The sequence below is a fragment of the Leptodactylus fuscus genome, chromosome 4 (genome assembly GCF_031893055.1).
Source record: "Leptodactylus fuscus isolate aLepFus1 chromosome 4, aLepFus1.hap2, whole genome shotgun sequence".
Classification (NCBI taxonomy): domain Eukaryota; kingdom Metazoa; phylum Chordata; class Amphibia; order Anura; family Leptodactylidae; genus Leptodactylus; species Leptodactylus fuscus.
Genome location: NC_134268.1, coordinates 36,017,086 through 36,042,727, shown reverse-complemented (window position 1 = coordinate 36,042,727; position 25,642 = coordinate 36,017,086). Strand labels below are relative to the sequence as shown.

Genomic DNA, 25,642 nt, shown 5'->3' with positions numbered 1-25,642 from the left:
CTAAAACACATTTTTTTCTAGTTACCACGTCGGAATAGCCTTTAAAAAGGCTATTCGTCTCTTACCTGTGGAAGTGCTCTCCGCCGTGCCGTTCGTTCAAAATACCGGTTTGTACCGGTATGCTAATTAGTTCTCTCGCAGCGATGGCGGTGTCCCCATCGCAGGAGCAGCGATGGGGGCGTCCCCATTGCAACTCGAAAACCGACCGCAGCGCCGCCTCTCTGGTCTTCGGTGTCCGCCCCTTGCTTCTTCAGCGTACTGTCGGACGCCTGCGCAGTACGCTCTGTTCGGTGCCGAACGTACTGCGCATGCGCGAAATTGCGGTCCCAGCCATAGTGCGGGCACCGCAATTTCGCGCATGCGCAGTACGTTCGGCAATCTTCGCCGAACAGAGCGTACTGCACAGGCGTCCGACAGACGCTGAAGAAGCAAGGGGAGGATACAGAAGACCAGAGAGGCGGTGCTGTGGTCGGTTTTCGAGCTGCAATGGGGACGCCCCCATCGCTGCTCCTGCGATGGGGACGCCCCCATTGCTGTGAGAGAACTAATTAGCATACCGGTACAAACCGGTATTTTGAACGAACGGCGCGGCGGAGAGCACTTCCACAGGTAAGAGACGAATAGCCTTTATAAAGGCTATTCCGACGTGGTAACTAGAAAAAAATGTGTTTTAGTGGTAGAATCCCTTTAAGTTGTGGTGCAGTTTTTAGTGTAACTCTTTAAGGCAAAGAGTGGATACTATAAAGGAGATTTTTCAGTCTTTTCTGTATATTTCCTTTTCTGTCCACTGCTAACTCAATATATGAACCAAATATGACATCAGATTTGCCTACGTAAATGTGGCCTTAGGTCAGTTTGATCCAGTTCTATGGGATTTCTGATAATAGATAAACCTTCCTGCTCACCTAGAACTGAATAGATAAAGCTGCATCTGCTTCTTCACATCTCCAGTTACTGCAGGTTCAAGTCAGCAATTGAGAGGTCTCAGAGGTGCCACCTGCAACTACCAGACTTTTATGGTGTATCCTATGCAGATGCCATAAATGGTCTCTATGGGAATACCCGTTAAAGTCTGGGACTGTGATATTGATGACCTATATTTAGGATAGGCCATTGATAACCGTGTGGTGGTCCTGTCAGTCAGATGTTTAGATGAGTGCTGTGGACACTGTACACCAAGCAAAGCACCCTATATTGTATATCCGCTCGGCTCAGTACTTGCAGCTCTACCCCATTTGTTTCAATGGGACTGAGGCAATGCATGGCCATGTCATCAGCAAAGATGACATCACTGGCCCATCAGGACTTGTGGGTGGTTTAGTGTTACAAATCACTATGGTGGATGTCCTTTAAGGTCTAACGCACTGATTTATAATTTTCTTATGACCCCCACACAACCATTTATTATTATGGGTGAGTGTAGAGGGCCATAAGCCCCAGGGCAAAACTCAAGACTGGTCCTATTCCTGTCTATTTTGAGGCCCGGTCTTATTTATGAATTGAGGGCATGGACGGCACATGAATATCATCCATGGACCTATACATACACACATTCATATGTCTGCATCCTAAAATCACAAAACCCCGGGGGCTTTTCGGAGTGTTGCTTCTTGTGTGGTTACTGTTACTCATTATGCAGTAGGTCACTATTACAGTTCAGTTTTCTGTACGCAGTAATGTGTCCGGTTGCTATAGACTTCCCCAGATTTTCTTTGCATTCACATATATATATATATACACTCACCGGCCACTTTATTAGGTACACCATGCTAGTAACGGGTTGGACCCCCTTTTGCCTTCAGAACTGCCTCAATTCTTCGTGGCATAGATTCAACAAGGTGCTGGAAGCATTCCTCAGAGATTTTGGTCCATATTGACATGATGGCATCACACAGTTGCCGCAGATTTGTCGGCTGCACATCCATGATGCGAATCTCCCGTTCCACCACATCCCAAAGATGCTCTATTGGATTGAGATCTGGTGACTGTGGAGGCCATTGGAGTACAGTGAACTCATTGTCATGTTCAAGAAACCAGTCTGAGATGATTCCAGCTTTATGACATGGCATTGCATTATCCTGCTGAACGTAGCCATCAGATGTTGGGTACATTGTGGTCATAAAGGGATGGACATGGTCAGCAACAATACTCAGGTAGGTTTTGGCGTTGCAACGATGCTCAATTGGTACCAAGAGGCCCAAAGAGTGCCAAGAAAATATTCCCCACACCATGACACCACCACCACCAGCCTGAACCGTTGATACAAGGCAGGATGGATCCATGCTTTCATGTTGTTGACGCCAAATTCTGACCCTACCATCCGAATGTCGCAGCAGAAATCGAGACTCATCAGACCAGGCAACGTTTTTCCAATCTTCAATTGTCCAATTTCGATGAGCTTGTGCAAATTGTAGCCTCAGTTTCCTGTTCTTAGCTGAAAGGAGTGGCACCCGGTGTGGTCTTCTGCTGCTGTAGCCCATCTGCCTCAAAGTTCGACGTACTGTGCGTTCAGAGATGCTCTTCTGGCTACCTTGGTTGTAACGGGTGGCTATTTGAGTCACTGTTGCCTTTCTATCAGCTCGAACCAGTCTGGCCATTCTCCTCTGACCTCTGGCATCAACAACGCATTTCCGCCCACAGAACTGCCGCTCACTGGATGTTTTTTCTTTTTCGGACCATTCTCTGTAAATCCTAGAGATGGTTGTGCGTGAAAATCCCAGTAGATCAGCAGTTTCTGAAATACTCAGACCAGCCCTTCTGGCACCAACAACCATGCCACGTTCAAAGGCACTCAAATCACCTTTCTTCCCCATACTGATGCTCGGTTTGAACTGCAGGAGATTGTCTTGACCATGTCTACATGCCTAAATGCACTGAGTTGCCGCCATGTGATTGGCTGATTAGAAATTAAGTGTTAACGAGCAGTTGGACAGGTGTACCTAATAAAGTGGCCGGTGAGTGTATATACATGTCCCCCAATGAGTTCGCATTTCAGTCTTCGACAAGTTTGCTGCAGTGAAATCTTATGAAGAGAATTTACAGTTAACAGCTTTTTATTTGGCTTTTGGCATCCACCGGCAACAGTCCCAGAATTTATTGCCCCGCATATATTCTATCTTGATATTTTGCAGCTTACTGCGTTATTATCATGGGATGGGGGTGGGAGATGTCCGCGGCCCTCCTGGCTTCCTTTCAAACTCACAATTTTCACACATTTCTTCATCGCTATTTTGGTGCTCACTCAGAACATGTTTGTTGCGATTCCCATACAGAATTAAGACCTTTTCCAGCCTCTCTTCAGATAATCGCACTCGTAAATATTGTAGCATTCGCCGGTATTATCACACATTTAGCGGAGTGAAAGGTTCACACAATTCCTAGGTGGCTAGTAAACCCAAGTTATTGGAGCAATTAGAAAATGAAGGAAACTTATGGAGTGATGGTTGTTTGCTTTGGATAATTTTTCATTGAAGTTGTAAGACTGCGTGCCAGAATGTTTTAATGTCTTTCGAAGCCTCCAACTGATAAAATGCTTTCCGTCATAGGATCATGCGTGTTTCCCCAAAAATTGAAATGTGGTCGGCGCTTATCTTACGAGGAGATTTAACAAGTTTTGACACAATCTTGGACCGTAAAACAACTTAAAATATCTTGTGATCGAGTAACTAAAGCGATTTTCGGTGTAGGTGGGAAACTTGTCAATATTCATACCAATCATTTTTTTTTGCTCTGGAGTAGTAAGAGTTGTGTATTACTGGTGGAGCTGGAAATTTTAAAAGGGTGTTCCAGCCATGGGCACGGTTTACATCTGCACATGTGTTTCCCTTTGGGGATCCACTTGGGGCCCCCCTCTCCCAAAGGGAAACCTAATCTGCATAAAAAAGTGGTTACCTTAGAAAACCTGCAGACCCCATAGACTATAAGGGTAAGTTCACACGGGTTTTTTGGTCAGGATTTTGAGGCCATATCCGCCTCAAAATCCTGACCAAAAAGACGGCTCCCAATGATTTCAATGGGAGCTGGTCAGTTCTTTTTTCCGGGAGCTGTTTGTTCCGGCTTCCGGAAAAAAGAAGTGACATGTTCATTCTTCAGGCGGAGTCGCCTCGCGTCATCTGCCTGAAGACACTCCCTCCTCCCGACTAGGCTATTCATTTTGGCCTAATCCGGAGTGGAGTACGCGACTAGATGCTGGTGCAGTGCATCGGCATCCAGTTGCTGATACCCGTATTTTGGACCGGAAACTCTAATGGGATCCATGTGATTTCCACTGAGTTTCCACATGAAAAATGCTGAAACTGGAACAGAATGACCCCAACGCAGATGTGAACCGGGTCTTACTCAGTTTTAAAGGATGTCTATCACCTCTCTCAATCATAGTCTACTGCCACCATCACATTACAGTGATAATAATATACCTGTGGGATGTTGGTCCGCTTGGGGATTCCCTGAATGGAAACCTAATCCGCACAAAAAAGTGGTTACCTTAGGAAACTTGTGGATCCCATAAACTATAATGGGGTCCGTGTGGTTTCCGGTCAAAAAAGGCAAAAAATGTGGAGAAAATAATCGCTGTTTGCAGCACTTCCCTCTCCACAGTTTTCATGCGGTGAGGGGAGCGGAGTCCCTGTATGGAGACCGGGCGCACATGTGAACCGAGAGTAAGAAAGCCTTACAATATGCTACAAGTAGTGAAAGCGACAAACAAAAAATATTTTTTTTTTTTTTTTTTTGTGGTTTTAGGAACTTTAGCGGCTTACTGCAAACAGTATACATTATTTTTTATTGTGTTTTGTACAGTAAGCTCTGTTAGACTATGTTGTCCCCGTTTTCCATACATAAGGGCTGCTTACATGTAAGAAATCCTTGTAAGCTTGGGTTACTGCTTTCAATTTGCCATAGTGAACTCTAAAGATGTTATTATTCGGTATCCACAATCTTACTTCCTGACCCTATTGTTGAGGTCCTTTGGATAAAAAAGAAAAACCCCTCCTCTTGTGAAGTAGTGTGGCAGTGGAACCAAAGACAGTCTCTTGGAGAGAGTTAAGTCGAAATGATTTCCGAGAGACCAGTGACCACATGTTGTCAATAAAAGTGTGTGGCAGCCTCGGCAGTTAACAGGAGGATATCCCTTTTAGGCTGATCCACAGTCTACTTTGAAGTGGAATAAGATGAGGGTTTAATGTGGGGTTCTTTGGTATCCCATACATTTTACAACACATGAATCTGCAAATACAAAGAACATTGAGTAGGTGCGGAGATTTGGTGCATAAAAGAGAAATGCAGTCATTACATAAACTGGGCGCTATTTCAAGGGTTCGCTAGGCAGGACAGGAATGATTCCTAAAACCCGGGGCTGTGTAGGACACATTGAAATGGTTTTCAGTCATCCTTGAGATGAACCCGTAGAGGTGGTGCAGTAATGTGCCGTTAAGTTGTGATGTGTGAACCAGTCTATAACGGGAAAGATCACAAAAATCTGTTAGGGCTGTATAGTATGTGAAAAAAATACCGACAATCGTGGCTGAAATATATGGAACATTCCTGACAGCCAAATGCACTTTGTATTATGTCAGGACGCTTGGCTGCTCGTAGAATCATAGATATTGTATATCCAGTTATTTAGAAAATAGGAGTGTGCTCAGAATGGTTTTGGTTAGTTTATTTTTTCCAAACAATTACATGTATTTAATGGACTCCTATGGCACAAGAGCTTTGCCCCGGGGTTAAGCCTTGGGAGATTGGCTGGAATTGCAAACCCCTCTCTAGGTGTAATGACTGGGCTTGAAAGAAACTCCTATCCTGGTCATTTATCGCCTTCAGTAATAATATAATAATAAATTATATAGCGCCAACATATTCTGCAGCGCTGTACAATTTGTAGGGTTCAAATACAGACAGAAAGATACGTTACAATACTGTGGTTGGGTAGCTATCATTAAAGGGAGAAGGAAGTTTAGCTTAGGAGATAATTATCAGTTTATCCTGGACAACCCCTTTAATAATTTTGTCACATCTCATGGGCCCCTGTTAGTTGCTCTTTATGGAAGTTTTGTTTGAAAAATAATGTTAATTCTCTCTACCCAAATCTATTTTTCCAAAAACGGCAATAACAAAGCAAATAGAGAAGAAAGATGCAATCTTTTCCACACATATGACCACGTGCCAAAAACTGCAAGTTTTATCATATGTTTTATGGAAGAAACTGACAGTATAAAGTATGTGTGATAAATTCCCTTTTAGAGTAAAGAATGAAGAGGCCAGTGTTATATTAGTATAAAGCTCTTTATCAGGCTGCACCCACAGAGAAGGTCATCAATATAAAAGTAATGGAAGACCCCCTTAAATAAGGAAATTTAAAAGAACAATAGGAGGTGGGAAAAAAATCTATGACATTTTCTGGCATGAAAATATTAGATACCTACTGAGTACACGACTAGTTGGGTGACATTTGACTATTACACTACATTCATATCTGTGCCATTTTGTCAATTTTTTGGGTCATCAAAAGGGGCCAGCAGAACAGAAAAACGGACAAAAACGGATCCATTCTATGACAAACATGAACAGAGTCCAAGGGACCCCAATAACTATAATGGGGTCCATTGGGTATCAGTTTTCTTAAACTGACATTGCCAACTGAAAAAGTCGGAATTTCAGGACTTTTTAATTCATGCAATTCCTGATGTACATAGTGACAGACGCTCCAAATGAACATGTGAACATAGTATTATACACCGTCAGTTGAAGGCTATTAAGGCTCCAAAAGTAATTAGAAAAAAAGTTCTGCAAAAAAACATTCAGCAGTTTTTGGACAAAACAAAGTTCCAACCCATTGTAGAGCACAAAAAAAAAAAAAAAAAAGGGGGGGGGGGGGCTTGCCTGGTTGACATTTTTTTTTATTTTTTATTATTGCTACAGATTAGAATAGGTTTTTGACAATTGTTCTAAGTATTGATCAGGGTATTACGAAGATTACGGGGGCGTAAATCCATAGTTGTGCGAGAAAGAAATAAGCTTTCTAAGCATTGAACAGCGTGATAAAGCTATATACAAGAGTTACAAGGTTAAAACCAGGTCAACTTGGTGAAGAAAACAAGATTTAAAAAGTAACTGGGGAAAAAGATAGGAGTGTGGGAAAATGTGAAATATTTGGACACATCTTGTAATCGTCTTATATAATGCCAAAGAGCGAAGCAGAGGGAGCAGTTAGTGTGTAAGACAAAAAGAATGCATGGTAGTTTAAATGGAAGACATAGGATGCATGCGCAGCCATACAGATGGGATTGTGTAGTTGTCCGGGTGACCATACAAAGCTGTAAAGACTCCGACCTGGTGGACATGATATGATTTCATTCCCATATCTACATACTAACGGCTAAATAAGCAGCTGCAAAATCGGAAGAAAATGGTCGGCCACCCGGACGCTCTGCATAAATATATATCACGGCTCATGTTATAAAATGTATTAAAACAAAGCTCTAAAACGTAACTATTTTACTAGGACGTTCAAGTGAAAAAAAAAAAAAAAACCATGGTGGGGGGTGGGATACATTGCAAAATGTGGACAGTGGCGGACACCCACAGAGCCCATAAACTATAATGGGATCTGAGAGTTTCCATTGGTTCGCAGGTTTCCGCTTTTTTAAATGTAGATTATGTTTTCGTTCGGGGGCCCCAAGCAGACACCCAAATGGAAACCCATATGCATACATTAAGCCGCGTTCACATCATGATTTGCCTTATGTTTAATGTATAGGTTGGAGGAAAAAATGCTTCTCCATCCTTCAAAGTCCATTAAAAATGCATAGGTTAAAGGTTTTTTTTTAATTTTTTTCCCTACTGTGACCCTGTGGTCATTGCAAGGCATCTGTTGCAAGCATCCGATTAGAAAAATGTAAAAGTTTCCTTTAGAAACAGCGCCACACCTGTCTGTAGGCGATTTATGGTACTGCAGCTCGGCTCCACTGAAGTGAATGGAAATGAGTTGTAGTACTACACACGTCCTGTGGACAGATGTGGTGTGGCTTTAGGAAAGAAAAAAAAAAGCAGTCATGTTCTATAAATTTTGACAACCTCTACGCTCTGAAAATGAAGGCCTCAAAGCGGATATGAATTCCTGCAGCCAATAATTAGAAAAGAAAAATTGTTTATCGGCTTAAATTTCAGTGGATAAAGCTGTAGACATTATTGTGGGGAATATAAGAGCAGCGTGGGGTGTTTCAGTTTGGAGTAACAGAGACACCCTCGGTGCTTTAGACTACTCATTTGTTTATTGCCAAATGAATTAAAGGGGTATTCCCATGATGCTTGTTCACTAACCTGCAGGCTGTTGTGCTCTCTTCACTTCCTGCTTTTCTCAGCACATAGGTGGGCGGGGTTTCACTTGCACGGGAATGGTTGTAAATCAATTACCACAGTGTGAAGCTGATGTAGCAGAGCTGGATTTGAGCTGAATGTTTTTTTTTTTTGTTTTTTTTTGCAGAACTTTTTTTTCTAATTATTATTTTGTCTGTTACTATGTACGTCAGGAATTGCTGAATTAAAAGTCCTGAAATTCCAACTTTTTCGGCTGGCAATGTCAGTTTTAGAAAACTGTCACCCAATGGACCCCATTATAGTCATTGGGGTCCCTTGGACTCCGTTCATGTTTGTCATAGAATGTATCCGTTTTTGTCCGTTTTTCTGTTCTGCTGGCCCCTTTCGATGACCCAAAAAATTGACAAAATGGCACAGATATGAATGTAGTGTAATAGTCAAATGTCACCCAACTAGTCGTGTACTCAGTAGGTATCTAATCTCTTCATGCCAGAAAATGTCATAGATTTTTTCCCCCCTCCTATTGTTCTTTTAAATTTCCTTATTTAGAGGGGTTTTCCATTACTTTTATATTGATGACCTTCTTTGTGGGTGCAGCCTGATAAAGAGCTTTATACTAATATGATGTAACACTGGCCTCTTCATTCTTTACTCTAAAAGGGAATTTATCACACATACTTTATACTGTCAGTTTCTTCCATAAAACATATGATAAAACTTGCAGTTTTTGGCACGTGGTCATATGTGTGGAAAAGATTGCATCTTTCTCCTCTATTTGCTTTATTATCACCGTTTTTGGGAAAAATAGTTTGGGTAGAGAGAATTAACATTATTGTTCAAACAAAACTTCCATAAAGAGCAACTAACAGGGGCCCATGAGATGTGCCAAAATTATTAAAGGGGTTGTCCAGGATAAACTGATAATTATCTCCTAAGCTAAACTCCCTCCCCCCACCTAACTTCTAATTTACTTCATTACCAATCAATACCTATCCCAATCGATACTTACCAAGTCTAGCAGTGGGCGGAATAGGTTAGCCAAGGAGGGTGGGAGGGGCTAGCAATGGGCGGGATCGCTAGGTTAAAGAGAGATGGCAGGGTAGGAGGGGCTAGTAATGGGTGGGATCGCTAGGTTAAAGAGAGATGGCAGGGTAGGAGGGGCTAGTAATGGGTGGGATCGCTAGTCAGTGAGGGTGGGAGTGGCTAGGCTTAGTGAGGCGGAAAGTTTTGTAACGGAGTGAGAAAGGAGGAGGTGGTCTGAATGAGAGGGAACTAGTGCAGCAGCTACACAAGCAGCAACACAGCAGGAAGCTACAGCAAGTAAACAAACTCAGAGGATGAAGCAACTGCCAGAGACACCCAAAAATCACTCCAATAACTACTAAAGGTACACTTGTGGGTGCACTTATTAACCCATCATTAGCACTAACAGACCTTTATAAAAAAAAAAAAAGAAAAAGATTTTCTACCTGGAAAACCCCTTTAGGAGGTACTCCATGGCCACCAATTGTTAAGACTGGCATATGGTTTTCTAGTCTCAATAATTGGATGCCTTGTGTCTTTTTTCTTGCTTCATACAGACTCTCACGTATAGGAATGTTTGTTGTCTACCAACTACGTAGTAAACAATAATTTGGACTACCCAGCATTGTGTAGAAAGAAAGTCTTAAAACTCTTAAGGAACAAACATGTCCCAGTTTTTTCCTTGAGCTGACAGTGGCGCCCCCTCAGTATCAGCTGATCAATAAAACTCCACATTGGCTAGTTGACCACACATGACCCTGATTGTCTCTTAAATGGTCTTAAATGAGACAAAATGTAGCCGTTGGGGATAAGTAACATAGAAAGACAAAAGAACCACCATTGAGATTGGTAATTGACTGCAGTGGTCACATGCTGTAGCTAGGGCACCATCGCACCAAAATACACAAAAATTGGTCAGTAGGATTGAAGCTAAGGCCCTAAAATGATGCTGGGTTAACACCAGCGTTCGGTCTCCGTTCTCAGGTTTCTGTCTTCTCCCCTCCTCCATGAAAATAGAAAGCACCCTCCAATGATTCCATGGGATACTGAGAAAGCAGAAAAATAGACACCATGAAGCGCTAATGATGTAATACAGTATGGCTAAGAATAAATATGACGGATAGCTAGCAGTTAGCTGGTCACCTTCTAAGGTTTTAGTACATAACCACTCTTTAGGCATGTAAGATGGGATGGCTTTCCCAATGGACCTCTCAAAGCGGCTGGCGACCTCAGGATCATAGCACCAGGTACATGTCAGGATAATCCAGAAGATTGCAAAAAAAGGAGGTGATGGATTGTAGGCCCAACTTGATCAAATCTTGATTTCAAATAGTTGTAATATGCAATGCATTTTGGGTAAAACCCTTTTTCAAGTATGCATCATCACACTTGAGAAGGGTTGTACCCGAAACACGTCGTGTGTCACACCTATTTTGAATAAAAATTTACTCAATTTGCCATTGCCTGTTTTTTTTTTTTTTTTTTTTTTTTTTCTTTTTGCAATTTTCTGAATTAATTCCATGGGGGAATGGAAGGCACTCACATGTCATCCAAATGCATTCCACTAAAATTTTGGACCAACTTTCCCCTTGGCCTTCACAAATGGTCATGTTCATGAGGCTCAAGTAAATGGTCTTTTTTTCCCCCCTGACATTTTGGACACTTTGCTAGGTTCTTGGACAAACCCATTACCTGTAGGGTCCTGCCCCTGTTGTTTCTTTTCATGAACATGAGTTGGGCAGTTTTCGTTCCCCGATGGCATATTCTTTTCATATACGTAGTGGGTATTGTCCCCCTTAATACTACATAAAAGGCATACTGGCTTATTTTTGAACATGTGTTCTATGTCTAAAGATTTTTTTTTCCTCACTAAGCGTCTTTGTTAGCAATAATTTGTAACATATTGTAAGTTTTCTCTTTTGGGCCATAGAAAAACCTTGGTCTTAGGCTTGATCTTTTGGTGGGACATTGGGTTTCTCACGCTCAATTACAACCCCCTGCGTTAAAACAACATTTAAAACCCTTCATCGCTGTTACAAATGAGCTTAAGCTGGACTTTGGCGGCCCGAAAAGCTCATATATAACAACATCCGCTAAGAATGTTCGCGATTGCTCCAATAAAAGCCAAAAAACCCATCTAACAAATAGTCAGCTTGCTATGTTTCCTGCACGCTTAAGGTAGCTCCAAAAGCCTTACTTCTCTTTACTGTTCAGCTGGGAGAGCCGAGAAAGCTAGAGGTCGACATGTTGTGGCAAGAGACAGAAGGAAAAGATTTTTATTCCCCCTTTTTCTTTTCGCTTCTCAATCTTTCACATCTGGCCATAAAATCTGTTCAAGAGTCACAGCTTATTCTTCATTCTCATTAGTTTAAGTAGAACCATGCCAAGAGCCCGTCAAGGAGCGCTACCTCTTACATCTGTATCCTACTGCGCTCCTTGGGGGGAGACCTTGATAACACCTGAGTATTTGGGCCCAAAGGTCTGGCTTTGTTTTTATTTATGTATTTTTCCTTGGTCATTTTTCACTGTGGTTTAGTGCATAAGCTCTCCCATGTTTCCTGTGGTTATTACTCCTGCGGTTCTTGTTGTGTTTGCAGGTGCAGATGGATTTGGTGTTTTGGTTATTACAGAACCAGTGACAGCAGATTACAGGAATGCTTACTTTGGGGTGTTTGATAAGTAAACATTGTCTAACTTTTTTTTTTTTTTTGTAAGGGAAGTTGGTCATTTACGAGGTGAGAAGTTGGCATCTTTCTAATAAACTGTTAGAGAAAAACATTTGCCATTTTTTTTCTATTTTATTAGTGTTTGCTTTGCTCTTTTCCAGTTATTTTGAGGTGCAGTTACAGAGTGGCATATTGGATAGTGCCAATGCCACCCACTTTTTCGGTAAAATGAATTTGTGGTTTATTTTGGGACTTATTTGTAATGGCCTCCCAGTGACTAAACACATTTTATTATTTTCTCAGGGAGTCTATCACCTCTCCTAAGCATATCCAACTGTCAACACCGTGTTACACTTTGTTCACACTAGCGCCGGACCGCTAAAACAGCGGTTTCTCATGGAGACCGGCGGACCTCGTTGACTATATTGACTATTATTTCGAAATTGAAGGTGGCTAAGAAAAAAGGCCAGACTTTTTTCTCTGCTGATTTTCGACGGCCTCCGCAACGAAACCCTGACGCAGATGTGAACCCAGCCTTACAGAGAATATTATGCCCCTGTTATGTATATCACTTTGGTAAATTTGGAGAAAAATAACTTTGAATTGGTATGCAAATGAGGAAGTTGGTGCACTGGGGATGGGTCTTCAGCTCCCTGGAGTAATGAAAAGTGTAAGATGGGTGATGTCATAGCAGTCAACTCTCATTGCACGGGTGGTACAAGCAGGAAACAGTAGGGGTCTGAGTAGCAAGAGCAGCGACCGGTTCATTTGCATAAGGGTTTAAGTTTTTCTCCAAATCTACAAAAGTTAGCTATATAACAGTGGTATATTGTTTGTCATTGTAATGTGCTCTGTAACATAATGTTGGAATTTGAATATACTTGAGAGAGGTGGTAAAACCCAAGGAAGCATCAAGGGATATGAATTTGGCTGACAGAGAATCTTACAGGGCGGTCCTGAAGGTACCTTGAGCAGTATAGAGGGACTTGTTCCATTTTGGACTTCTATCTTTGTTCTGGTAACCGTAAAATGGGGAGCAGAATTGGCATATAAAATGGACTTATGTCATAATCTGCAGCAGAAAACGTCCGAAATGTCTGATCCCACCATAATTGTTGCCACTGATTCCTACCATTAGACCAAAGGATAACTTAAAGGGGTTATTCAGGGCTTAAAGGGAGTCTGTCAACAATAAATTGGTTAGAAACCAATCATTGTCGAGGTGATTCTACAGTTTACAAATATGCCTGTGTTATTCAGCTCTGGAGCCAAATGTTCATGTAAATCGCAGTTTTATTCTTATGCAAATGAGGGGAATATGTTTTGGCCAGAAAACTATAGTTGAAGTCAAAGCCCAGACAAGATAAGACACATGCCAAAAGTACTCCCCCCTCATTTGCATATTCATAAAATGGCACTTTTACCATGAAAATAAAACTCCAAAGCTGAATAACAGAGGCATATTTGGAAACTGTAGAATCACAAGACACTGAGGTTAGGTTGGTAACTAAATTGCTTGGGCAGTCTGTTCCATAATTGTATAAGCCTTCGTACATGACGTCCTATCTATCTATCTATCTATCTATCTATCTATCTATCTATCTATCTATCTATCTATCTATCTATCTATCTATCTATCAGCTTCAAACATTCACATTATAGCTGTAGCACATTTTACATTTGTCTCTGAGACAGGGTGTGTACAATAAAACAGTCTGCCACCTTCCTCTATTCCTTATGTATGTAATTCTGCCAGGAGTAACTGTATAACAGGAAACAAATAGCTGAGTAAAAGCCAAAGTACATATTATAGGAGATAAAGGAGCACTGAACTACAAATACAAGGTAAATGCATGCAGGCATGATACAATTAAAATGATCCTTCACACAGGGATAGAGCAACATAGGTGCACAGTCAGAAAGACTGCTTGCTGTCTATGAATAATATCCCACCTGTAATCACACAATACCAGCACATAGAAGACTTTTCTTACTTTGTAAGCTGTGAAATATGTAGAATATTCAGTCCTTTGCACAGAGAAAGTAGTTTGCAGACTTGTATAGACGCTGTGAGGAGAATCAGCCCCTCCCATCTTCATTAACTGTGTGAAGACAGAACAGAGCCTCCCCCTTCGCTCATTGTGAAATTGTCTTGCATCTATGGACAGGCCTTCACTAGTAGTGGGCTGAAATGCAAGTTAGCTGGAAGGGAGACACCTAGTGGCAGTAACTTTCCAGAGGTTTTTCCGGTTTTTCCATGTTTTACAGGGATCCTATCATTCAGACGACATTTTTTCTAAGTACCACGTCGAAATAGCCTTAAGAAAAGCTATTCTTCTACCTTTCGTCGTCTTCTTCGCGCCGCCGTTTGCCTACAATCCCGCTTTCTCTTGGTATGCAAATTAGCTCTCTCGCAGTACTGGGGGCTGGCCCCAGTGCTCAGACAGCACTGGGGGTGACCCCAATGCTGTGAGAGAACTCTCTCCAGCGCCGCCTCCATCTTTGTCAGGAATGGCCTCTTCATTCTCTTCTTCTGGTGGTGTCTTCTTACTTCTAGGCCTCGGGCAGAGCAGACTGCGCATGCCCACAGGGCCCGAGAAAATGGCCGCTTACAATACTATGCAAGCGGCCATTTTCTCGTGGCCTATGGGCATGCGCAGTCTGCTCTGCCGGAGGCCTTAGTAGTTACAAGCCACCGCTGGCAAGAAGAGGCTGAAGATGACGCTGCTGACGAAGAGGAGGTTGCGCTGGAGAGAGTTCTCTCACAGCATTGGGGCTGCCCCCAGTGCTGTCTAAGTGCTGGGGCCCGCCCCCAGTGCTGCAAGAGAGCTAATTTACATGCCGACAAGAACCGGGATTGTAGGCGAATGGCGGCGCGGAGAAGACGACGAATGGTAGGAGAAGAATAGCCTGTCTTAAGTCTATTCCGACGTGGTACTTAGAAAAAATGTCGTCTGAATGATAGGATCCCTTTAATTAAAGTGTATTCTATTTTGGTTCAGAATCCCATAGTTACATAGATCTATGAAACAAGACTAAGTTGTATGAAACGTTATTGACTCTTTTCTATTTGCTTGTACGAGTTCTTTTTATGGCTAGCCGCACTGAATCTCAATTTACCGTTTGGAGCTAGGGTGTGCACATATACACAGGGATGGCGGATAAATCTGTGTAATGGGTAAATCCTGGTCTCTGCTGGAACTTACCCTAATGTTCAGTTTCCTGGTCAGATTGTGTAAATATACAATTGCACAGAGTGACACAGCGAGCGGCTGGCCCGACTTCCACATTGTCTGTATATGATAGTGTCAAAACGACCCTCCAATTTATTTTCCTTTCTTAGCGTAAGGTTTTACATTACAGTGCGAGACCATTAGCCCGCCATAACTATCCATTCAGGAGGTTTTACTCCTAAATTAACAGTTTAGCCTCCATGATTAAGACTTCCTGAATACTTGTCCAGAACGCGGCAAGTGTTTTAGGACGGAGACCAATTTGGATCATTTGTAGGGGAAGGAAATAGGTTAGTTTTGCCGGAGAGCGGTTCTCGAGGCTGACATCCATTCGCTAGAACCTTCTTATGGCATTTATGATAAATATGTTTCATGAAATGTCTAATATATAATTGGTGTTCCTTTTCCCTTTTCATTTTCACATGTTTATTGTCATCTGGTGTGAGCCAGATTTATGGGAGCGCAGTAGTTTTAGTACGTTTTGGCCGGCCCGTATTTAATGACATCACCTTGATCTATATTCAGTATGTGATTCCAGTTGGTCCCAGTGTTAAATATTTTCATAATTATGCTGGTTTTGGCAGTTCTCTTGGAACTTTTTTCTATATTTTTTTTTCGGTTTCTTTAATGAACATGTTTCACCTCTGGGCTTGTGAGACAAGCGCAAAGGTTGAAAAATTAATAGTGTAGTTCTAATGCGTAGATTACATAGAAATGGTCGAGCACAGGAGCTTTTTTTTTCTGGCTCGGAATTTCCTCAGGGTAAGCCCACAGGGGTAGTCGCTTAATTAAATTGTGACATTTACTTCAACCAAATATTTGCATTTCATATGTAGATTTCGCTTATGGTCTGGTAATCTTTGCCGATTGACAAATATTATTGGACCAGTGTTATTGTCAAAGGGCAAAGTGCAAAATATATTGTATGCTGTGTATAGAGTAATGGAAAATTTCTGCTAACCTGCCTGTTATCTATAATGTTATGTTGTGTCCAGGGCGGTGGAGTCGCTAGACCAAACCACCAACTTCTACTCTGATTTGTCTATTTTCCCACAACTCCTACTCTTACTTCAATGGACGCTAGGCATGGTCAGACAGAAGCAGTAACGCTCCTCTAATTCACAAAAAAAATAAGCCATTGATTAAATTCATATGACAGTAGTGTATATAGACAAAGTATACATCTAATGATACACTAATAATTTTAGGTATAATTTATTTAATCATTTTATTTTGAAGCCAAAATTGGTAACTTTTTCTGACTCCACCCAAAACTAACCATTGAAAGTTGTGAAGTAAGGCTGGTCTTACACGACCGTAGTGGTTTTTGCGGATCCGCAACACAACTTTCACTTTAAAAATTAATTCCGCAGACATCTGCAAAGTACATCCGCAACGTTCCGTGTGTATCAGTATTATGCGGATCCGCAAAAAACAAAACACACCACAAAACACACATGTTGATATCCGCAATTGCGGATATTCACTGATGTATGTTCAGTGTATATCCGCAAAAATGCACGCGCCCATAGACTTCTATTGGACCTTCCGTGCCGTGCCGTAAAAGCATGGCCATTATGGACATGCAGTATACTGTCCGGACCATGGTTGCGGCGCGCCACACCACTGACAAAATCTATGATCGTGTAAGAGGCCTCATAGAAAATTATGGGACCGTAAATGGTCCGCAATTTTGAACCCGCAATTTTGAACCCGCAATTGCGGACCATTTGCAGTGCAAAACTACGGTCGTGTAAGACCAGCCTAAGGGAGCCAGTGGCTGCCATACAGGTGCTCGTTCCCAACACCCATGGGAAGCCAATTTACCTCTCACTTTATTTTTGACATGTGGGAGGAGACCAGAGTGCCTGGAGGAAAAGCATGCAAACACATGGAGAAAATACAAACTCCTTGCAGAGGTTGTCCATGGTCAGATTCGAATCCAGGACCTAAGTGCTGCAACCACTGAGCCCACTGTGCTGCCCCCACTTTTTTTTTTTTTCAAACTACTGAATCTGTTTTTCCTATAATAAAGGCATCATGCACACAACCATATCACTCATCCATGTGCATTTTATAACACAGTGACCCATTCATTTCAATAGATCGTGTACACAAGGGATGCCGGCAGTGTGTCATCCTTTCCATTTTTCATGGACCTACACACAACAACAGTTGTATGCATGTAGCCAAACATAGACAACACCCTAATTTCATCTCCTTATTTCCCTCAGTCCTACTTTGACTGCCAAGAATTAATCCTCCTTGTATAACTAGATGCCACATTCAGTAGTGGCATCTGTGCAGTTGGCACAATCGTTGGGGTGCTAAGGGGATGCCATGACAGTAGGACCTAGTGGAGAGCCCAGAACTGACATTTTATTATTACACTATTGCCCACTTATTATTTATATTATAAAAATTACCTAAATTGAATATGTAATCCAAATGCTACCAATAAGAGAAACGTCCGATCCTACAAAAAAACCCGAGCCTATCACTAGAACAATGCTTACATTTATGGCTCCCAGAATATGGCACCACAAAGCATTTTTTTCTTTAAGGTTTTATTGGCCTGCAGAATAAAGTTAGCACCTACTCTTTAGTGTGCAATGAATACCGTAAAAAGGAAAAAAAAAAAAAAAAAAGTTTTTCCATTCTTCCGCACTAATTTTTTTTTTATACTTTAGCAATGAATTTTATAATGTATTAAGGTGCCATTAAAATTAGAACTTGTCCCACATAAAGAAGTCCTCATCATTAAACAGTTTTTTCCACCGAGGCAAGTCATCCTTCATCCGTAGGATAGGAAATAACTTGTAGATGGGAAAGGGGGGTCCCACTGCTCAGACCCCCACCGCTCAGACCCCCACTGTCCCATATGCAGAATGGAGAAGCGATCAGGCACGTACTGCTCCATTCATTTTGGTAAGAGTACTGGAAATACCCAAAGTACAGCAACAATGAAAATGGTTTCTTTTCTTATTCTGCACCTCTTAAAGATCGTTTCGGATCTTGTGATACAGCTACACGGCTCTTTCTCTTTATGAATGGGCCCTATGCAGGGCACACTGTAGTAAATTATAGGTCTTTCCATGTTTCCATGGATTTATTTGACCCAATGCACACGGAGAAATCCAGATCGTAGAAAATCTAGCCCGTACATTCCCTGGATTTACCAGCTCGAAAATGAGAGTGGGACTTATTGCTCCATAGCTAGCCCCATACTGTATACAATATGGGCCGGAGAAGCCATGGGACTACTATGAGGCGAGGAGCCCTGCTTTCTAGACTCGGTTTGGACCTGGAAATCCCACCTATGTACAGACCAAATTTTCCAGTCCGGTGTGCGTGGGGCCTTACAGTTTTCTCATCTCATATCGTGTTTTTATTCTGTAAGTTCCCCTAAGTATGATTATTACATTGAAACAACTGAAATCCGCGGCGTGTATACATTTTAGCAAACCTTCATTTTTCATAGAGAATAGTTTAGTGAGCCGGTTAAATGTTTGACTTCAGCAATTTCGGCTGCGAATAAAGGTGTGTGAGTGATTAATACCATGTGAGAGAAAAATGGAGCCAAGAATCACATCCAATGATATATGGAGAGACTAATATACATTGCTGATATATTATCAGTATGAGCCTTTGCTTTTACATATGTGGCAGTGTGTGTTTTTTCACAGATTTTGCACATGTTTTTACTAAGATTAGCCTGTACATACCGAGCGGATAGGATTTAACCTAAATAATGTTTATTTTATGTCTGGTGTATTTGTCTTAATTGAGCCGAGATCCTCATCTATATTACTAGAGAGCTTTATGAGGCTGAATAGGATCACAATTACTTTGATTATAGTAGATATGTGACCTTCCGTAATGCCTTGGTTACCAGCTTGGAGAGACACCACAAAATTTCAATTGTGCACCTGCTGTCAAAATATTAGTTCACTTAGATAAGTCTCAGTGTGCTAATATACTATACTATACTATACTATACTATACTATACTATACTATACTATATACTTAAAGGGAATGCGTCACCAGAAAATGGCCTATTAATGTGACCAAGTTTTCAAAGAAATTTTGAAAGATTTTTTTATTTTTCCACGTGACTATTTATATTTGGAAACCAAAGTACTAAATCATGCAATTTCCACATTGGCAACTCATCTAAATAATAGACTGACAGTTGCCGATTTTGTAGATCTTTTCTTCACAGCAGTAACCTCATTTACATCACAGTCCGGTCATATAGCATTACAATAGAATACAATACAACTACTGTATATATGATATGACCTAATACTCATCATTGCATCAACTACTCATAATAGATGATGTCCTAATTTATTCAGCCCTTCCAAAGCATGCCTAGGAAACTGTCCTGTAGACCTCAGTGAGCGCGTCTATTGTTGGTTACGGCCATGAGACTAAAGCATGGCCATATCACTAAATGCTGAAGTTAAGTACTATTGTAGTCCCCATAATTATGTACGGAAAATAGAACAAAAAATAAATACAATCAGAAAGCAAAAGCTGATTTTTCCTAAAGGTTATTTCTCAGCAGCACTTTACAATTACTGCTTCCCTGGTGGCGAATCAGCGAACTAAAAGGGACATTTAAAATAAATAAAATAAAATAAAAAATCGTGGTGGGTGCACACTAAGGGTATGTTCACACGGCAGAATTTGCATTCCGCGTGTGAACATTGCGCGCGGCTAACCGCAATGGGATGCCAGTGAAGTGCACCGGAATCCCGCTGCAGCACTCCACTCCGAATTAGGCCCAAATGAAAGTGCCTAATCGGGTGGCAGTCTTGCACCGCGGACGCCACAGCTGAATCTGCGGCAAGAAGGGTCATCTCACTTCTTTTTTCCGCTACATTGAAGTCAGTGGAAGCCGGTTTTGAGGCAGATTCCGCCTCAATATCCACTGCAAGAAACCTTGTGTGAACTGACCCTAAGACATTGCCAACAACCGTGAATATGCATGCACAGTAGGAAAGATAGACATGGTGAAAAAAAGGCACAGCATTTACTAAAACAAACATAAAAGCTTACAGTCTCATGACAACGGAAACTGGATTTACCTTGAAATACATAATATCACAAAGATAATCAAAGTTATAAAGAAAACCTACGTAGTCTTGGGCGGTACATTGACATGGTACTTGTTAAGAGCGGGAGTAGCTGAGCAAAGTGATAAAGTTGTAACTGGACTTAGGAGTCCAGTAGGCGTCTCCTGTCATGGTTGGCAGCCTTCCTTGTATGAGAGTACATAAAGAGATTGACCATCAGGTAGGACCGCCCGTTGGACTGCTTAGGGGAGCCGCAGATGAACAATTTGCAAATCACTACAAATTTTACCGAACCTTTTCCCACAAAATGATATATTAATATTCTCAGCGTCTTCTGCTCTGTAACACTGTATTTCCAATACGATGGGTCTCGCTGTAATAATAGAGTATGTGAATGAGTGCCTGAAGTCTCCAGAAATATTGCAGCGCTAGTGTCAAGAAGAGAACGGCCCTGTAACTGTAGCCGGGGCCCTGTAAATGTAGCCGGGAGCTTTTTCAGATAATTATCACTGTGGTTAAAATCCAGCAAGGACTAATGTGAGACTTTATTATTTAGCTTGTTTGACTGGAGATTTCTTCAAAACCACAAAAGCCAACAAGTCTAATTAAATAAGGATTTCACAATATAACCTAACACTTCCACAATCTTAACCCTGACTGTTTGCCGCAAGGCTACTGGAAATGGATTCCCAACTGCATTTGGCTCTGGTCCTGTACACTGACATTATCTGAGCGTTAGACATGATTATGGTTTTGTGTAGGTTGGAGTCGATCTCCGACCTCTGCTCTGTTTACTGTTTGTCTTCTCGGAGGGTCCATTGGATTTCTTGCTCCGTGTAGCACCCTATAATTACTTTGTGCAGGAGTTTCTGGAAATCATTATAAGACAAATTGTGAGAGTCTACTGATAAAACTGGATTGAGTTTCTTCCATTTATTTAGTTAGCTCTAAGATGTTCCCCTTTTCACTACTCTCTTTAACCCCGTGACCTTTAATTGAGTTCTTTTTCTCCTTTTTGGAACATTTGGTTTGCACTGTGTTGTGTACTTAGGATGCATGAGTAGTCTTATGTCTAGAGCCTCATGGCCGTGTTAATAGGGTCATGGCTTCTTAAAGTGTTTTAAATGGCTTCTGAATAGATACAGAGCATGAACAGACAATCGACTGTAGTCCATCTTCATGCTCTGCTTGTTCTTGGAAAACAAAAAGTTGGGTATCCATTTAGAAGTTAGAAGCGATTATGTATTTCTTCTCCTTTTGGAAATTATTTATTAAAATTCCACCCTGAAGAATCAGAACTAAATTAAACAGAGTTGTAGTATGGCGCTTGGAGTCAACTCCAGCAACAGCGACCTATTAAGCTTGACTAGAACGAAGAGAGCCCCAAATTTGCTACTACTGGTGACACAGAGCAATAACTGAAATGCCTGGACCTGAGCATTCTCCATTTCCGTACTGAAACCCTACACACCCCTTTGTTTCCTTGTCTCCTTCTTCAGGACAATATGGTGGCTCATTGGTAAGCACTGTTGCCTTGCAATACTCGGGTCTAAATCCAATCAAGTCTGTTGTGTGAGAAAATCACAATACAAATGATTGTCATTCTAACATAGTTACATAGTAGATGCGGTTGAATGAAGACACAGTTGCATTCAGTCCAACCTATAACTCTACAAAGGAAGGCAAGAAAAAAACCCCATGAGGCTTATGTCTATTGCCCCATATCAGGGGAAAAAATTGCTTCCCAACTCCAATCTGGCACTCAGTATAAAATCCCGGATCAACTTGTCCTTACCCAAATCTAAAATCAATAACCCATAATATTGCTTCCAGGTCCTCTTTGAAATTGAACAATGAATTCACCATCACCACTTCCTGGGGCCGAGAGCTCCATAACATCACAGTCACTGAGGGCGGGTTCACACCTGCGCCCGGTTTCCGTCTTCTGCCCGAGAAACTGGACAAGAGATGGAAACCGGCAGTCAGTTTTCAAACCCATTCATTTGTATGGTTTTGCAAAGTGTCTGCTCATGAGCGTCTTCTGCCTCTCTGCAGTGAAACCATTTTTTTTTATAACTGGACACAAAGTCGGACATGCAGGACTTTGTGTCCGGTTAAAAAAAAAAAAGATTTTGCCATGGAGACCAGAAGACGCTCACGTGCGGACACTGACTGCCGGGTTTCCGTCTCCTGTCAGCAGAAGTCGGAAACCTACAAAGCAGAGACCGGGCGCAGATGTGAACCCGCCCTCTCTCCCAGCCTAGCAAATATGAGTCCCAACCTACTCCTGTTTAACTACATTATGTTTTCCTAAAATGTTTTGGATTTTGATGTTGGGACATTTTTGGTTTTATAGTACATTCTTCTAGATTAATGCAAATTTCTCTATTGCTATTTTTTATCTTTCAGGATGATCATGAAAGCTGTGGTTCAAGCTCTACCAGTCGAAGCAACACAGACAGTGCTAAATCCTCAGTTAAACCAAGGAAGATCCAGCAAGCAGCCCCCACCGATCCTGATCTACCACCAGGTGATTGTCTTATTAGACTCATTCTATTTCATCAAGTAGTCGCCAAGCCAAGATCTTTATAGATACATATGAATTCTCCACGTGGACGCCTTATATTTAACATCTGCTGAAAATTGAAAGCCAGCCCAGTTCCTAATGTAATGTAATTTAATGTAATGGGACCTAATTACAGGCCTACAGTTTTTTGGGAGATCGAACGTCCCCTTCAAGCTGTGGGTCAGCCACTGATGTGAGCCAATGAGTGCCATACAGAAGGATTTTATATAGTATTATCTAAAGCTGTTAAACAATGCAGGATGTGTATGTGGCCATTCCAAAATATAGCTATTCACAGACCATTATTAGTTACAAATTAACCTTTAGGCCAACACCCCACGTAGCGAAACACAGCTAAAAAACGCAGCAGAAAAAACTGCAGCAAAAACTCATTGTGTTTTTTCAGCAGCGTCTTTCATTACGTTTTTCTTCCCCTATTAAATCTATTGAGAAACCGCCTTCATTTCCATAGGTAAAATTGATATTTGCACTTTATATATTTATTTATTTTTCTTACTTATATAGTACAAACATATTTCGCAGCACTTTATAGACATTGCCAGTCACTGTTCCATATAGGACTTACAATCTACATTCCCTATCAGTATGTCTTTGAAATGTGGGAGGAAACTGGAGTATCCAGGGAAAGCCCATGCAAACACAGGGACAACATACACAGTCCAGTCACATTAATGTGATCACCTGTCACTATCCAGAGTAATCACCTTTGGCAGAGCAGACGCTGCGAGACGTGCAGGAAGAGAGGGGATGTTGTGATGATGTCACTGGGATGTTGAGCCATGCCAACTCCAGTGTCGTGGCCAGCTGCGTGAGGCTACGTGGTTGAGCATCCATGGCACGAACAACCAGATCGAGGTGGTGCCACAGATTCTCGATTTGGGTTCAAGTCCGGGGAATTTGCTGGCCAAGGGAGTACGGTAAACTCATCCTGGTGCTCCTCGAACCACGCACGTACACTTCGAGATTTATGACACGTCACATTGTCCTGCTGGTAGATGCCATCATCCTGAGGAAAAACATTTTGCATGTAGGGGTGAACATGGTCTGCAAGGATAGATGCATACTTGTGTTGATCCATCACGACTTCCACAATGATGAGTGCCCCCAGATGGATGATGACACATGCCTTCTATTATTGGTTATTTAATGTTGACGTCAAAAGTAGGCGGTGGTCACATTAATATGACTGGACTGTGTACAAACTCCTTGCAGATGTTGTCTCTGATCGGATTCAATCTTAGGACTCGAGCGCTGCAAGTCTGCAGTACTAACCACTGAGGGAGAATGGTGGAGCTGGGAAGTTAGTGGCTATTGTACAGGCGCTCATCCCCAAGTACAAGGGTTAGTTGTTTTATGGGAATTTACCTATTAATATATTTTAATAATAATTCCCAATTCATCAAAACGTTCTATTTTATTGTTAAACTTTTAAAGCAATTGAAAACCCATTACTAATCCAAAGCTTGTCCATTGGCACACAACCTATATTGCCATAGGCCTAGATCAATCAAAAATGATCAATGTTAAATAAGTCAAAATAATGGATAATAGCAGGCCTTAGATAATCACCTCAGAGCGCTCTAGACCCCAATGGGAAGTGTGCTAAAAATTCAACAGTGAAGAAAGAATTTTTTTTTTTTTTTTTTTTTTTTATACTCCTGTTCACCTCTTTGTACTACCCCTGTTGGTTGAAACAAGGGCAAAAGGGCAGACCTAGTTAGTCCGGAGGTCAGAGTTTGGTGGAAAACAGCAAGTGGGCTGTCTGGGTATTGAGTGCTCTCATAGCGGGGCCTCCTGCATTCCATCACACAGGAGAGGTTCCTCCAAGACGGTACCCTCACTTGGTGTTTATTATGCTTTAACACTGTCATAGCAACTTGATGATGGAATAATAAAGATATGTGTGAAAAATTGACCTTTTGGGATTTTCAAGCCTTTTCATGTGATTTATTGTAGGCTCTAATTGAGCTGTATTATCTAACCCGCTCTGTTAGCAGAAGCAACATTTTTTATATGTATTGCGTCAGCCGAACAGGTAACACAAGTCATTGCAGTCAACACTTCATTGTAGGCGGTGAATAATACTTTATTGGCTACTTTAGTAGTGTTAGACGCCATTCTGATACTGTTTTTTTTTTTTTTTTCTTCCGTTTAGCAGATTTGTCCAGTGGACGCAAACTGCGTTTAGTGTTTGTCCAAAAAATGTGGATGTATCTTCTTTTTTTTTCTTTCTTTTTTTTTTTGAAATGGTAAAGGGTTTGTCCAGGATAAAAATTTTATCTTAAAATTAGGCTAGGGGAGGTGAAAAAATAAGAATAAAAATACGTACCTGTCCCTGGTGTCTCCCAGTGTGGTCTGGTTCTGCAGTTTTTTTTCTAGCTGATGTCCCCACCGCATGTGACCACTGCGGGTTCAATGAAGGACATGAATTGTCACTACCTGTCACATCCCTGGGTCCTTTCCTTAGGCCGTAGAGGCTGTAGATTGGTCTCAACTAGAGATGAGCGAACAGTGTTCTATCGAACACATGTTCGATCGGATATCAGGGTGTTCGCCATGTTCGAATCGAATCGAACACCGCGTGGTAAAGTGCGCCAAAATTCGATTCCCCTCCCACCTTCCCTGGCGCCTTTTTTGCACCAATAACAGCGCAGGGGAGGTGGGACAGGAACTACGACACCGGGGGCATTGAAAAAAATTGGAAAAAGTCATTGGCTGCCGAAATCAGGTGACCT

At 41.6% G+C, this 25,642-nt stretch overlaps 1 protein-coding gene across 1 annotated transcript in view; it reads left to right on the top strand.

Annotated features, from left to right (window-relative positions):
* Positions 1 to 25,642, top strand: part of VPS13B (vacuolar protein sorting 13 homolog B) — a 705,368-nt gene that overhangs the window by 32,511 nt on the left and 647,215 nt on the right. The window contains exon 4 of the mRNA XM_075270303.1: positions 22,730 to 22,850. Within this exon, the coding sequence (XP_075126404.1) occupies positions 22,730 to 22,850 (121 nt within the window). The remainder of the gene's footprint in view (positions 1 to 22,729; positions 22,851 to 25,642) is intronic.